The following is a 14,995-nucleotide window of genomic DNA, read 5'->3' on the forward strand; positions in this document are numbered from 1 at the left end:
ATCGGGCTCTGTGCTGACAGCTCAGAGCCTGGAGCCTGCCTCGGATTCTGTGTCTCCCTCTCTCTCTGCCCCTAACCCACTCACATTCTGTCTCTGTCTCTCTCAAAAATAAACAAACATTAAAAAAAAAAAAAAAAAAGGTATATTGGAGCTATGTCATAAAACTTCTTGGATTTCAGGATAACAAGTTTGGAATTTATCTTTTAGATGTATGGGAATGATGGTTTGGGCATGATCGTATTCTTCTGATAGATTTGTGCAAAATAGTTTAGAGAGGAAAAATTGAGGAAGCGGGGAAATATTTTAATGAATCACTGTAATGTTCAGGAATGGAGACTTAAATGATACAGTAAGTTATGCATGACGATCTCAGAAATTAGAGTAAATCTGAAATGAATAGCTGTCTTCAGTAGTTTGTTAGATCTGTTAAGAGACTAATGTTAACATAGTTTTTGTTTTTAAATTTAAAGTAAATTTATTGTGTGGGGTGCCTGGGTGGCTCAGTCAGTTAAGCCTCCAACTTTGGCTCAGGGCATGATCTCACAGTTCGTGGGTTTGAGCCCCACGTCGGGCTCTGTGCTGACAGCTCAGAGCGTGGAGCCTGCTTCTGATTCTGTGTCTCCTTCTCTCTCTGTCCCTCCCCACTCACACTCTGGCTCTCTCTCTCTTTCCTCTCTCTCTCTCTCAAAGATAACATTAAAAAATAAAATCATTGTGTAGTAGAATTCATCAGAAATACAATGAGTGTATTAGCACAATCCCTATTGTATTTTCACAAGCGAAGTAAAAAGAACTGAAATTGAATGCTGGTCTCCATCATTCTCCAGGTGTGTAACTTTAGGCAAGTTGTTTAAATTTTAATTTCTTCATTGGTAGAGAAGAACAGCTCCTGGGGGTGAAATGAAGTAATGTTTTAAAAGAGCTTAGATTCTGTTATATATATTTTTTTAATTGTTTAATTTTATTTAAATCCAAGCTAGGTAACATATAGTGTAGTAATGGTTTCAGGAAGATTGTTATGTTCTTAATACATAGTTTATTTTCCTTTTTCTGTGATTCTGATAGTCCTTTGAGGGGCTTTTATGCTCTGTTAGACAATGTCTTACAGTACTTCCTAAAACAGAGCTTACTTCAGACACAGATTCTTTTTTTTTTTTTTTTTTTTTTAAGTTTATTTCTTTATTTTGAGAGAGAGAGAGATAGGGCATGAGTTGGGGAAGGGTGGATAGAGAGAGGGAGACAGACCATCCCAAGCAGGCTCAGTGCTCAGTGTGGAGCCCAGTGTGGAGATTGATCTTACAAGTGCGAGATCACAACTGCAAGATCACGACCTGAGCAGGTATCAGGAGTCGGATGCTTAACCGACTGAGCCACCCAGGTGCCCACAGACATAGATTCTTAATGAGTCCCTAGTCACCAGTAAACCTTCAGTTTTACTTGATTCCATGAGTATTTGTCCTTTTTCTTTCTGGTTCATGTGTTCATTTCAGATATTATCTTCGAGTTCCCTGCCCTAATATCCACTTTTCATGAGCAGATTTTTCTCTGCTTCTTTATACCCTCTTCATCTCCCATTTTCTCCGCATAGCCTTAAATTGGATTAACACACAGATTTAGAAGTGTCCCGTGGGATAAAAAAGGAACGGATAGCAGAGGATCCAGGTAACGCAAATATGTGTTAGTAAACATTTTCAGAGATCTCCCATAAGCACGTAAAACAAATCAAAACAGTAGAAAGGTAATGGGAAATATTTGAGCTTATAAACATTGATAAACATCCTATAAAACTATATTTTCTATGCTACACTTTTTTTTGTTAGGGATTTTGAGACTATATTTGCCAGTTGTACCATATTCACTTAACGATATTCATTCTCAAGTTAGTGGTTTCAGTCCTTTGTAGATTGGCCAGCCACCAGCCACATCTGACTGTATGAATACAAATTAATTAAAACCCATAAAATGTATAACTCTGTTCCTGAGTCATATTAACCAGTTTCACGTGCTTGAAAGCCAGTGTGGCTGATGGTCACTGTATTGGACAGCACAGATGGACATTTCATCATCGCTGACACTTCTGTTGTCAGTGCTGCTCCAAAGGAGCTCTGTGACTTGGTATAGATTATGCCAGAGATAGAGCCAGGAGTGAAAGAACTTGCCTTGTGACTAGAACAAGCCATGACCTCTTTAGGCCTCATCTGTAATCTGAGAGGTTTGACTAGAGTATTTTCAAGGTGCCTTCTAGTTTTATTTGAGTCATTTATTCAGAAGACAGTGATTGTGTGTTGGTGATAACAACTTTATGTAGGATTAAAGTACCTGCTTTGTAGAGACTTGGAGCTGAGTGAATTACACAGCTGAGTAGGTCAATGTGATGATGACGGCTCTGTGAAAGCTCAGAAAACTGAGGGAGGCAGTTGAGAATTCACTGAAGAGGTGGTAATAGAAGTCAGGTCTTTTGAAGTCTGGTACGTGGGTGCCTGAGAGGGCATGTTGCTTGAATTAAGAAGTGTATAGGGGAGTCATGAAGATCTGTGCCTAGAAGGGTAAGACAGGGACTAGAGCATGAAAGGGTTTGGATTTTATTTCAAGAGAGGAAGAGCATTTGAAGTTCATATTGTGGAGAGTTTGGGAACATGATACAATCTGATTTAGAAATATTCCAGAAGATGTATTACAGGCTCCCCAAGAAGACAAAAGGACTGATCTGGAGACTGATTAGTCCAGAGCCTGAACTAATTCCATGGTAAAATAAAAAGGGGATACATTTGAAAGATATTTAGGAGGTAGGAAGTTAGGGGTTAGGGAAGAAGACCAAGATAAGGAAGCCCTCAAGTTTCTGGCCCGGGAACCTAGGAGAGTTGTGTGTAATGGGTCTGTCCCAAAGATAGACACAAGAAGGACAGGTGTTTGGATAAATGTGCGTCTTTCCAAATTTTCTTCCTGCTTTTGTGTAAGAGCATGTTACATCCTATTTTAAAACAATTTTTACTTTTTCCTAACCAGCAAAATAACCCTGAAGATACAGAAAGGTAGAACACAATTGTCTTTATGTAGAATGAGTCAGCACATAAGTGAAAATTCAAAAATGAATAGTCAAGAATTACTTGTGATGATTCAAAATCTCTTAAAAATTACGGTTCAGCCAACATACATGATTTTGTGTCTGCTAGCGTGTACAATACATGTGTGATGTGTCCAGTATGTGATAAGGGGTCCTTTGGAGGCAGCAAGCACAGTTTAAAGTCCACAGCCTCTTTGGAAATAAATGTACAACATAACTGGGATATAGGAGTCATGGCAGAGAGTGGGAGGAGACGAAGCAGAAATTTCAATTAAGACCAGGAGGGCGGGGGTACCTGAGTGGCTTAGTTGGGTAAGCGTCCAACTTCAGCTCAGGTCATGATGTCATAGTTTGCGGGTTCAAGTGCCGCATTGGGCTCTGTGCTGACAGCCCGGAACTTGGAGTCTGCTTCAGATTCTGTGTCTCCCTCTCTCTCTGCCCCTCCCCTGCTTGCACGTGCGCGCTCTCTCTCTGTCTCTCTCAAAAATAAACAAACATTAAGACTAGGAGGGCATTAGATATTAAGGAGTTGGACTTCAATCTGAAGGTAAATAAGCTGGTTTGATGAGTGGAGTGATCCAACTGGGAAATGGCCTTCATTGAACATCTTCTGTGTTGTCTCATTTAAATAATCACACCATGACTGACTTCAGCAAGTACATATTCCTATTTTATAGATGGGAAAGCTCTGAGAGGCATTACGTGTAAGGCAGTAGTTTAAGGAAAATGGTAGGTGGGATTGCCCATGGTATATAATTTTCACTTCCTTGCTCTCTTTTTTTAGAACTAGTTGAGTTTACCTAAGGTAATATGAAGATGATGTGACTCTACTATTAAAAAGATATAAATCACTCCTAATCCCAGCCCTCAGAGATAACCATTTATTAGGTGCTTTTGTTAAATGAACTCCCTCAACCCCCCTCCCCCATACACACAAACAAGACACAAATGTTGATTTTCAGAATTTTATTTTGTGTATTTCCTACACATTGTAGTTAATTCTTTTACCTCAGATTTTTTTTTTTTTTAATGTTTTATTTATTTTTGAGACAGAGACAGAGCACGAATGGGGGAGGGTCAGAGAGGGAGACACAGAATCTAAAGCAGGCTCCAGGCTCCGAGCTGTCAGCACAGAATCTGAGGCGGGGCTGGAACTCACAGACCACCACGAGATCATGACCTGAGCCTGAGCCACCCAGGTGCCCCTACCTCAGATTCTTTAATGGCTGTGGGAAATGCCTTCATCAGCATTTGCTTTGTATTCTTTTTCCTTTGGTTTCTGAAAGAAAACTATTTTATCTTGCAGGACCTTGTTCAATGAACTGAGGATTGTTGTTGAACATGTGATAATGAAACCTGCTTGCCCACTGTTTGTGAGAAGACTTTGTCTCCAGAGTATTGCTTTTATAAGCAGACTGGCACCAACAGTTGCGTAGTCTAACATCCAGCTAAGTTATATATAATATAAATAAGCATTATTAGCAGTTGGTACTTCTGCTAGGGGTTGTTAATTCCAGGTGTAAAACTGACCTCAGTCCAATTTACATAATTTACATAAATGCATATCAATGGAAAAGTAATCATTTTTCTGGCATGTTAAATCAAGCCTTTGAAAAAAATTCCCTGAGAAAATTTTACTCTTCTGTGTTAATGATTAAGGAAGTTTCTATCGTGTGATAAATGTATCAAAAATTTTTTTAAATGCTGCTGTGCCTTTATCATGAAGTACATTTATTTCTCTTGTAAAAGTAGCTTTAAAATTTCTTTCAACCTAATGGGTACCCTGAATTTATATCTGGCATGATTTCATCATGGTAATATTAACATACATGAATTCATTATATTTTGAGACAGTATTCTTTTGCCATTCAGTAATTTTGGTTGATGATTTTAAAAGAAGCATTTACCACTGTATTTAATTTCAAATTGTTACTAATTGATTTTGTGCTGCTTTGTTAGGGTTTATTTTGGATGTACCATTATGAGAGACATTCTGCATGCATCTTATGCTCTGACCTTCCAGAATTTTATTTCCATAATTACTTAATGTGGCTTTGAATATTTTTTAGAAAGGCTGAACTGTTAAGCTTATTAGCCAACTGGGTAAATATCTGGGGTCACAACTGTTTTACATTGGAAAGCAGTAGTTCCACAGCTTTCCTTGCAGAGATCCGTAAAGTCACCTTTCTCAAATAGGAAACACTTTTACAAATGTGGACATGTAGAATATTAGCATCGATATAGTTTCTAGAATTACCTAGATGAGACTCTTGACTGCCAGTTCTCTCGGTTTCTTAGGCTTGAATTTAACAGGCAGTGGCAGCAGTTCAGATGTGTTTTGAAAGGAATGTAACTGGAGATTGAACATATGCCTGTGCCTGGTGTCTGTTCTGAAATAATAATGAAGATTATCCTGTAGACTACATACTTACCCATGAAATCTGATTTAAAAGGTTAGATGGAGAGGTTTATAGGTAAGATAATTGGTTGGGGATGGGGCTGGAGAGGACTTGGGGGGCGGGGGAGGGAATAGTGTGTATTTTAATTTCATAACGCATAGGTAAAATTGGGAGTATAATATGTTAAATCCTGTTTGTTGAGCTGCCGTCAACTTCTTTATAAAATTCATTCTGATCTTTATTACTGTTGCATGATTGGGAATGTTTAAAACACTGCAAAAATTTTAGTACACAGTAATGTAATGGTTTTTGTAACCAGTTTTCTTCTGTCTGCACGTAATTGGATTTCTCAGATAAATTCATTAGTAACTTGTCAGTAACAGTTTTCAGTTTATTCAGCTTTCCTATCTCTGGAAATGTGAGATCTACTTGATAGCTCAACTGTAGCCAACTTTTTTTGTATTTTTGTAATATTTATCTACTAAGTTAGAAAAGCAGCCTCATGAAATACAGTTGATTGAGTGGATGGGTGGGTGGGTGTGTGGCTAGCCTCATTATCATTATATATATATAATCTGATGGTTTTAAGAACTAATTTTCTAGAGCAATAAAGTGGCTATAAAATGTTAAGTAAACAGTATATTATGATTTCTAATGATGTCTTTAAAAATTAAGTCTTGAATTATATCAAGAAATTTTGGCAGCTGAAGGTATATTTATTTTTAAGTTACTAGTTTTTTGTCTACAATTTTTTTTTAATCTGGAGATAATTTTAGATTTATAGAAGAGTTAAAAAAATAGTACAGAGAGTTCTTGTCTACCTTTCACTCAGCTTCCCCTTATCCTAAATCTTACAACATTTATCAGAACTAAGAAATTAGCCTTCGAGCAATACCATTAAAGTATAGAACTCATCAGATTTCACTATTTTTTCCATTTATTAATTTTCTTTTAATGAGCTGTTTTTACTCTGATTGTCTTTTACTTTTAATGACCAATAAGTATGCCTTTGAGTTTTTGCTCTTCAGTTTGGAAATTACTGTTGGTGAAAAAGATTTCTCTAAAGGAAATGATTTCATGTTGGTCTTAACAAAAAGAATTTTAACAGTAAAACTTATAATTTAGAATATTCTGTGCTTTAAAAGGTGAGCCTTTTAATCACATAACAGGATTCTATTTCTGATATGCTCATATTGGACTGTTCTTTAAAGGAAGGCTTGATTTTTAAATAAAAAACTCATGAAAAAGTAAATTTTACAATTTGAGCATTACTAGATGTTTAGTTTGCATGAGCTTGTAGCTAGGAATTCTGCAATATGAATATGTAGAACCAACTGATTTGGCATCTGAAATTACAGCATAATATGTACACCTATCAAATTAAAATTAAGGAAATAAAGTAGCAGTATATGGAATGAAGGAAGTAGGAGAAACTGTAGCATAGGTGAACCTATTTTTACTTCCAGGTTTGAAAAAGTTGCATTAACATCCAGAATACCTAATTCTTTAGGAAGTGGTGTGGTGCTGTTGTCCTTCTAGCACTTTCTGAATTGAACCCTCTTGGACAGGTGGAAGCCTAACACAAAACCTACTTTTGTTAGAACAAGAATTCTGTGTTCCTTTTGTATATTTAATTCCTCATGAATTTAAACTCTGTTTCGTAATCAGTCCAAAGAGAAATTTCTTAAATCATAGTTTGTATTTAAATTTTCTTGCAATACAATTCACCAAAGTAGATGCTCCTGGAAGGAAGGAAGTAATTAAATTTAGATATTTAGAAACTTCCCTTACAGGGAAAATCAAGGCATGCTGATGCTATACCAGAAGTTAGGAAAGACATAGGAGGTCTATTTTATACTCTGAATTGTAAAGCTATCTGAATACTCTTTCTAAAAATCACGATGAAAAATTCTGAGTAGGCTTGTATGTTTAGTATATGAATATTAATCATTTTGGAAAGGAAAATGAGTGTATATGTGGTTAAGATAAGTGGAACCGGGAGACTTAGTTTTTTTTTTAAGTTTGAGATCAGAGTGAATGAAATTAGTTTTGAGGGATTGTGGTTAAAGACTCCTATTTAATCCTGAGGAATTTATTTTGATTAATATAGTGATTCTGAAACACTTCTCCCACTCATGCCCACCCAAATCCCCCTAGGATCTGCTAGCCTCAAAGCTACCCAAATTTAGACTAATTTTGATTCTTAATTCTGTAATGAAAACCTCAAAGGAGAAAGTAACCACCGACAGTTATGTATATATATGATCAGTAGGTGGCACTCTTTCTTCAAGTAGCCCCGCCCCCACAGTTGTTTCACAGCCCCTGGTGGAAGGTTAAATGCCACCCAAAGTGGCCTGTAAAACTAAGGACCCGAATTCCATGGCCCTTTTTAATACGTAATTACTCAGAACTCAACAAATATTTTCCAAATATGAGTACATTTAAAAAATAATTGAGATGTTGAAAAGCTGGAAGTAGTACCCTGTTAATGTTTGCTTTCTGGCTAAATGATAATATAGGCCACAATTGGGAGTGGCCTTATTCAGGTCTTGGGCTCTGTTTTGTTTTTTTCTTTACAAAGAGTGCCTAAATCAACCTAAATACACCAGTTATAAAATTGTTCTTTTTGTTCGTTCACCTTCATTGTCAGGTGTGTAGAAGAATGGTACTTAAAATTTTTCCGTGGTCATTTCGTAGGCATACAAGGTATATCCAGTTCAGCTTCTTAAAATTTAGAGTTTTCACAGTAATATAAAAGCATATTGAGAATTTGGGTTATCGTATCAACAGTGGTACCTAGATTTGTAAATTGAGTTGCAGAGACAACTGGTTTCTCTGTAAACCTTATTGGAATTTCTCTAGGATTAGGAGAAGTCTGCACAGGCTAAATGACAGTGTAGTTCAGTAGATAGTATACCAAAGGCATGTGTTTATAAATCCAGGAGGTCCTTTCCAGGGTTTGTTTTAATGAGCAGTCCTCTTCTAATATTCAGAGAGGAAAGTTGTTATTGGGTCTGGTATTAAGGATAAGAAAGGAACTGCTAAAAGTTTGGAAGGATTCTTGGTAGTAATTATTCTAGGACATGTGTATCTTCTAAGGTGGTATTCAGGTGGATTCTTAGAAGGAACCCCGTTTTTCCTGTGTGAGGGATCAGCTCTGGAGTGCTCTTTCTCTGGTGCAGTGCAAATAGGACAACTGACTGCATTGAGTTTGAGCTGATGTGACAGGAGATAAAGTACAGTATTTTTAAAATCTGAAGGAGATTGTTTCTTAGAAAAGTGATAAGAAGAAAATTGAAAGATACTTCTGCTGGAATCTAAAAATTAACTCCTGTTAGAGGAGAAGAAAAGGCTCAAGAGTTGGTTCACATTTTCCTTTATAGACTTCTTAAAGCCAACTTTTTGATAGGCTCAGTCCTTTTAAACTAACTCTTTGTTTTTCTTGGTTCATGACAGTTGGATTCCAAATTTTCTTTTGTACCTTTAAAATAGAACAATTGCTTTTGACAGGAATTTTTGCTTACATATAAGTTTGTAAGTTGAGACCAAATGGGCAAAGTGTTGGGCAGGTAACATTTGTAATGTGTTTATATTGGAACAAATGTAAAAGGGTCACAAAGATTAGAAAGAGTCATAAAGAACTGCTTGATTTATAAATGCAGTAGTTCTGGTGCTTCATATAATGGGATATATTGAACTAAAACATTTGTATATATAGTATGTCAGCATTTCTTAGTTACTTCTCTTGAATCCATTTTTAATATCTGATACTGTACAGGTTGGGGAGTTCTACTCTTCAGGCCAATACTATCCAGACTGTGTAAATTTATAAAATAAATTGAAAAATTCATCATTCTCCTATATTCAAGACCAGCGCACATAAATGCTAATGTAGGGCTCAGAGGGGAAATATATTTCTCCTGAATATTTGAGAAAATGTGAAGTCCTTTCAAGAAAATCTAATAAACATAATAATCATAGCCTGCTGACACTAAGGAAAAAGGACCTCATTTGCTCTTTCTTTTATGCAGCGATTTACTGGTCCCTACTGATTTCCAAATTGGATCACTGTAGTAAATTATCTATGCTGGTACCTGTGAAAGTAAGCCCTGGGATCCATATTTGTTTTGTGTTCTGCTTAAATCAGCAAGAATGATAAATTTGATGGTGTGAAATTGGAAGTGTCAAGGGCTTTCTTTGGTGATTGAGCAAAACGATGTCTCCACTTTAATTTATTGTGACCCTTTTTCACTCTATGTGCTTTGTATATCTAATATTTATTTCAATACAAATTAAATTCTTGTTCCTTCATCTGTATTGTTATATATCTAAGATTTTATTGATGTAAAAAATCAAATTGTGTAATAAAAATCTCTCTGGATTTAAGCAGATTTGAAAATGTTATGTTGCAAAAAAACATTTACAGTTAGAATTCAGCTTTCCGTTGTGCTTCATTGCCTTATTGTTAGAGTAAGGTGAATTTGAACATTTCTTTTGTCCTCAGCTCATCACAAATAATAGAAATGCTGTAATTTTGTGGTCTAAGGTAAAACTGGAAAAAAAAAAGAAAAATTGTAGTGGATCTCTCAACTGTTTGCTTGTTTCTGTACTTTTTTGTGTAGTGAAATTTATAGCCTAGTGGGTAAATTATTTATATAATCCTAACATTATGTACAATATACAACATAGCCAAAGTTCTAAATCAACACATGATAACATAGAAGAATGTATTTTCCTTCTAAAGGTGTGTAGAATTGGCAGGTATTTTTTGTGGCAATTTAAACTACTTATACTAAGCAAAACACTGTACAAGTCAGTAGTTTATGGTATTTTTTTGGTTGAATTCTTCAAATTTGGTTCTCTACAACCATTACAACCAAGAGTTTCAAGAGTAATAGGCCATTTCATTTAAATACCAAACCAAAAACCCTCAAGACAAAGAATTGAAACTTGCAGTGAACTGGAATAAAATAGATGTATTTTTTCATCATTAACTCATAAAAGATAACAGTTGTATATGCAGATTTCTCTGATCTGAAAAAATAGTCCTTGATGCTGTGAACTACCAGATTCATGTTTTACAGTTCACTTTAGTAATATCCAAAAGCATATAGTTCATCTTCTGAAGTGTGTAGAAATTATCCTTTTTTATTCCCTTATCTAAAAAGCTAACTTTCCTTTTGGGGCTTATAGTACTTTGGGCTTATTTTGAATTAATAGTTCGTATGTGAATTTCATATTCCTCTTTCCCAAGGAAAGTCCTCAATTTAAAAAAGCAGAAGAACATTTCTTAATCAATATTGGAACAGGGTGCCTGGCTGGCTCATTTGGTAGAGAGTGTGACTCTTGATCTTGGGGTTGCATGTTTGAGCCCCACATTGGGTACAGAGATTATTTTTTAAAAAAGTAAAGTTTTTAGAAAAATTGGGGACAGCTTTTAGAAAAATATTTTAATTTTATATGGGTATATTGCTGGGAATAAAATATTTTTGGGGAGTAATTAAACATTTACTGTAATAATTAGAACCTACCGGAGGGTTTGTTTGTTTATGCCCTTTAATATTGTAAAGTCAAAGGATCTGTAAGCCTTATTACTATTTGGGTTTTTAGGTTCATTGTGGTTGCTCTAAAATGGTTTTGTGGCTATACTTAGATATAGATATATTTATATAGCACTAAAGTACTTTCAATAACATCAGTATTTTTTAACCCTTTGACATTAAAATGCTCAAGTAACTTTGAAGCAGGTTAATAAAATCATTTTTATTCTGTCATCTATATACTGGGAGTTACCAGATTCTCAAATTTTAAAACATTAGAATTTTATTTTGATTACACGCAAACTGCCCCCTAGTGGCAAATTTTCTGAAAAACTGTAATGGCTCTCATTTTGCATGTAATAAAAATCATGGTGGGGGGAGGCATAGCTTGACTCCTGATTTTATTTCCAGTTGGTTTTTACATTAAACACTATTTAAGGTTACGAAGAGATTCTTACTCATGATTTTAACCTTTCAATCCTATAAAGAGTTTGTGGACCAGTATCATTGGTTAATAATTACTATTTCAAGATGTCTAAGTGAGCTAATGAATTTTTCACTGTATTTATGAGACAGTAGAGACACTACTGTTTGTCTCTGTTTTAAGACTGAGAAACTAAACTGGTAGTTTATTCCTCACTGGTAATTTGTGAAGGAAATCATTAGAATACAACCTCATTTGAGACCACGCTCTCTGAATGTACATTTTTATAGTCTAAGTGTATAGTCTAAGGAAACACAGCCCATGGCTGTTCTTTGTGATACCATTATAATTGGGGTATTCATATAATTCTGTTTTTCAAAGTTTGTGGAATAAACCATTCAATTCTTAGGAGATACTTCCATGCATTTGCTATTTGCCCCACCTCAGAAGGTCATTGTAGACACTTGTCACATGTCTTCAAAGTTTTGAGCAAGGATAACAGGAGATATACTCCTAGTGAATGAACATTTTTTTGTTTATCAGTAATGATGCTCTTACAAATGGATCTCCTCCCATGCCAAGAAAAAAGAAAGCATTACATGACATGACCATCTACACCAGATACTCGTTTTGGTTTTTTTCCTTGAAATGTCATCACTCCCAGACATCAGTAGAACTTAGCACTGGTTAAGTATTTTACTGTCATTTTTTGTATAATCTTATTGATAAGATTGTTTAGCCCATCCCCTGTATTGTCACATTCTGTTATCACTCACCATTATGTGGAATTTACAAAAAGCCCTTTGAAAATACAAAAGCAAGTTTGGGTTGTAATTAACCACTTAGTAAATCTGATTATAAATTATGGTGCAAAGTCACATAGAATGTTTTGAAGATTTTTTTTCCTGAATGTTGAACAAGGCTCTTAAAAAGAAACAAATGTTCAGGATCCCAGGTTTTCATCGAAGTGTTTACTATTACCCACAGAAAATAAACTGAAAGGATAATGCGACGTGTGCCAACATACATAGGAGTTCTGACAAGAGTAGATGAAGTCGATGAAGGACTGCTGGGAGCAATGGGAAGACTAAACTGAGCAGGAAGGCACATGAACGCCTCTCAAGGCGTTCAAATTAAAAAAATTTAACACTCCCAGTCTCACACTGTGGGCCCAGTTCAGCCTGTGGTCTTCCTGGCCAGTACATACTTTAATAGTGAAAGACTCTGTCCCAAACCTTCTTTGACTTCCTGCCTTGGGAAATAGGGCCAGATTACATTAATGCCAAGAACTCATTTCTTTTGCTGAGATCCTTTCCCATCTCTTTCCCTGTGCTCCATCCTTGTTATAGACCTTGTCCCTGACCCACATCCCTTTTGGTAGAGAAAATACTGAACTTTGAGCCATGCAAGTCTTCAATCTTATTCATACTCCCTTGCCAACAATTTTCAATTTTGACCAGAGATAGGAAGGGAAAGGAGACTGGGCATCTCTCAAGTAGGGGGAGAACCTCAGGCCCCTGTGGCCTAAGGCTTAGTTCCTTTCCCCATTTGTCTGAGGTACAGAAAGACAAACCAGGAGAAGGAACTTCTCTCTGAGGCCTAGAGCTCAGCTTACGTGAAAATCCCCCAGCACCTTTGGAAGGCATATGGATAAACCATCATTCCACAGATGCCTCTATATGTTCCTTTATTCTGAACTTAGTCTTTATTTCCCTTTTTCTCTAAGTACCTTGGGACATCTCATGAACCTTTCTTTGGGTAGTGTCCTTAGTACTTGCTCCATTGTTCCATTACATTTACCCTGCAAAACCTCAACCTCCAAAAGTAACCCCTCCCCCACTTCTCTCTCATAGCGTTCTCTATTTTGCCTTTCCACGTATACTGTTACATCTTTTAAACTCTTATTCCCTTCTCTCAAATTTAAAAAAAAAAAGGGGGGGATGGGAAACTAATGGGATGCAGGGGGCAGGAAAAGATCGGGGAGAAGGGATGGTTAGAGAGAAGGAGATGGTGGAGAGGTGAGGAGCCTTAGAAATGGGACTGCTGTCTATCCAAGGTGGACTCTGTGATAACGATCTGATAAGAGATGCCATGGGAAAAATAAATAAATGCTGTGCCATATCCTCTTAGCTCTTTTCAAAACCTCTCCAGTTTTCTTTTTGGTTGATGGATTCAACCAACTTACCAGCACAGTGTTAAAGCATGATCAAGCATGTGCAAATATATACATCAGGCATAAGGTCAGAAAGTCCACAAATGGTAGTTACAGTCTTGAGATATTCTCTTAGTTTCCCGGGGCCTCAATTTCCCCATTTGTAGAATGTGGCCAATAGAGAATTATTTTAAGGATTGAAGCGAGCATATTTGTACACTGTAGCAGTTTGGGCAAATAGCTACGTTGTATATGCTTCTCATTTTACTTTAGGAGATTCTGGGACTCTTGGAATTTAAAAAACTTCCTTCCAGTTAGTGTTCAGTTAAATCTTGCCTTATCCTGTTTTTTTAAGTCAACACCTTTCTGGGCAAAAAAGAAAGTGGACTTGTTAAGAGAATCCTCCACCCCATTAAAATACAAAGTCTTATGTTGACATTTAGATTTTTTTTTTTTTTTTTTACTCTCACAATTCCAGGGATATAAAGATTCATGCAAGGGACAGAAAGTAAAAATGCTATGACCATAGCAAATCAGCTTCTGGAATTGTGAGAGCTCTCTCCACAAGTACATCTTCAAAATCAGTAAATGATTAAAAATTCTCTCTAAAACATGCGCCTTGTAAACTATCCCAAATGAATGCATGAGAAGGATGCAAAATACCTAAGAAATGCTCAAAACTAAGTTTATCTGTAACATGTGGAGAATGAGGCCCAGAATTACGGTTCTTTCTTCTTTAGGGAATCTGCCAGAAATTGGGGGTGACTTCATTTATCCCAAGGGTGACACCTCGAAGTTGTGGAGATGAGACCATTATCATTGGAAAAGGCAGTAGAGCATGGCCAAGCTCTGGGCCTCTGGAAGCCTGACAGACCGGGTTGCAGTCAATTCTCAGCCCTGTGATTGGTTTCTCCTATAAAATGGGGTTACTGGGGCACCTGGGTGGCTCAGTCGGTTGAGTGTCTGACTTTGGCTCAGGTATTGATCTCACAGTCCATGGGTTTGAGCCCCACGTTGGGCCCTGTGCTGACAGCTCAGAATCTGGAGCTTGCTTCTGATTCTGTGTTTCCCTCTCTCTCTCTGCCCCTTCTCCCCTCATACACTCTCTCTCTCTCTTAAAAGTAAACGTTAAAAAAAAATTTTTTTTTTGGGGCGCCTGGGTGGTGCAGTCGGTTAAGCGTCCGACTTCAGCCAGGTCACGATCTCGCGGTCCGTGAGTTCGAGCCCCGCGTCGGGCTCTGGGCTGATGGCTCGGAGCCTGGAGCCTGTTTCCGATTCTGTATCTCCCTCTCTCTCTGCCCCTCCCCCGTTCATGCTCTGTCTCTCTCTGTCCCAAAAATAAATAAAAAACGTTGAAAAAAAAATTAAAAAAAAAAAATTTTTTTAATGGGGTTACTAAGACCCCACGCATTGCAA

The 14,995-nt window shown here is 36.8% G+C and overlaps 2 protein-coding genes and 1 long non-coding RNA gene across 5 annotated transcripts in view; 2 read left to right on the forward strand and 1 right to left on the reverse strand.

Annotated features, from left to right (window-relative positions):
- The window catches only part of TMEM33 (transmembrane protein 33), a 28,799-nt gene extending 14,758 nt beyond the window's left edge, over positions 1-14,041 (forward strand). Inside the window, exons 7-8 of one of the 2 annotated variants that reach the window (XM_049631977.1) lie at positions 4,371-4,491; positions 5,363-14,041. In XM_049631977.1, coding sequence (XP_049487934.1) covers positions 4,371-4,491; positions 5,363-5,368 — 127 coding nt within the window. In that variant the 3' untranslated portion in view covers positions 5,369-14,041. Of the gene's footprint in view, positions 1-4,370 lie in introns of both variants that reach the window. The other variant, XM_049631976.1, reaches the window with a different exon arrangement.
- LOC125923601 (uncharacterized) lies at positions 748-3,421 on the reverse strand. The gene is made up of 3 exons (XR_007458101.1): positions 3,360-3,421; positions 2,320-2,538; positions 748-889 (listed from the first exon to the last, which is right to left on the reverse strand). It is a non-coding gene; the product is annotated as an uncharacterized LOC125923601 (long non-coding RNA).
- Positions 5,455-14,995, forward strand: part of SLC30A9 (solute carrier family 30 member 9) — a 107,321-nt gene continuing 97,780 nt past the window's right edge. For both annotated transcript variants that reach the window (XM_049631951.1, XM_049631952.1), the window contains exon 1: positions 5,455-5,538. The gene's annotated coding sequence lies outside the window, so the exon portion shown is untranslated. The remainder of the gene's footprint in view (positions 5,539-14,995) is intronic.

The sequence above is a fragment of the Panthera uncia genome, chromosome B1 (genome assembly GCF_023721935.1).
Source record: "Panthera uncia isolate 11264 chromosome B1, Puncia_PCG_1.0, whole genome shotgun sequence".
NCBI classification, from domain to species: Eukaryota; Metazoa; Chordata; class Mammalia; order Carnivora; family Felidae; genus Panthera; species Panthera uncia.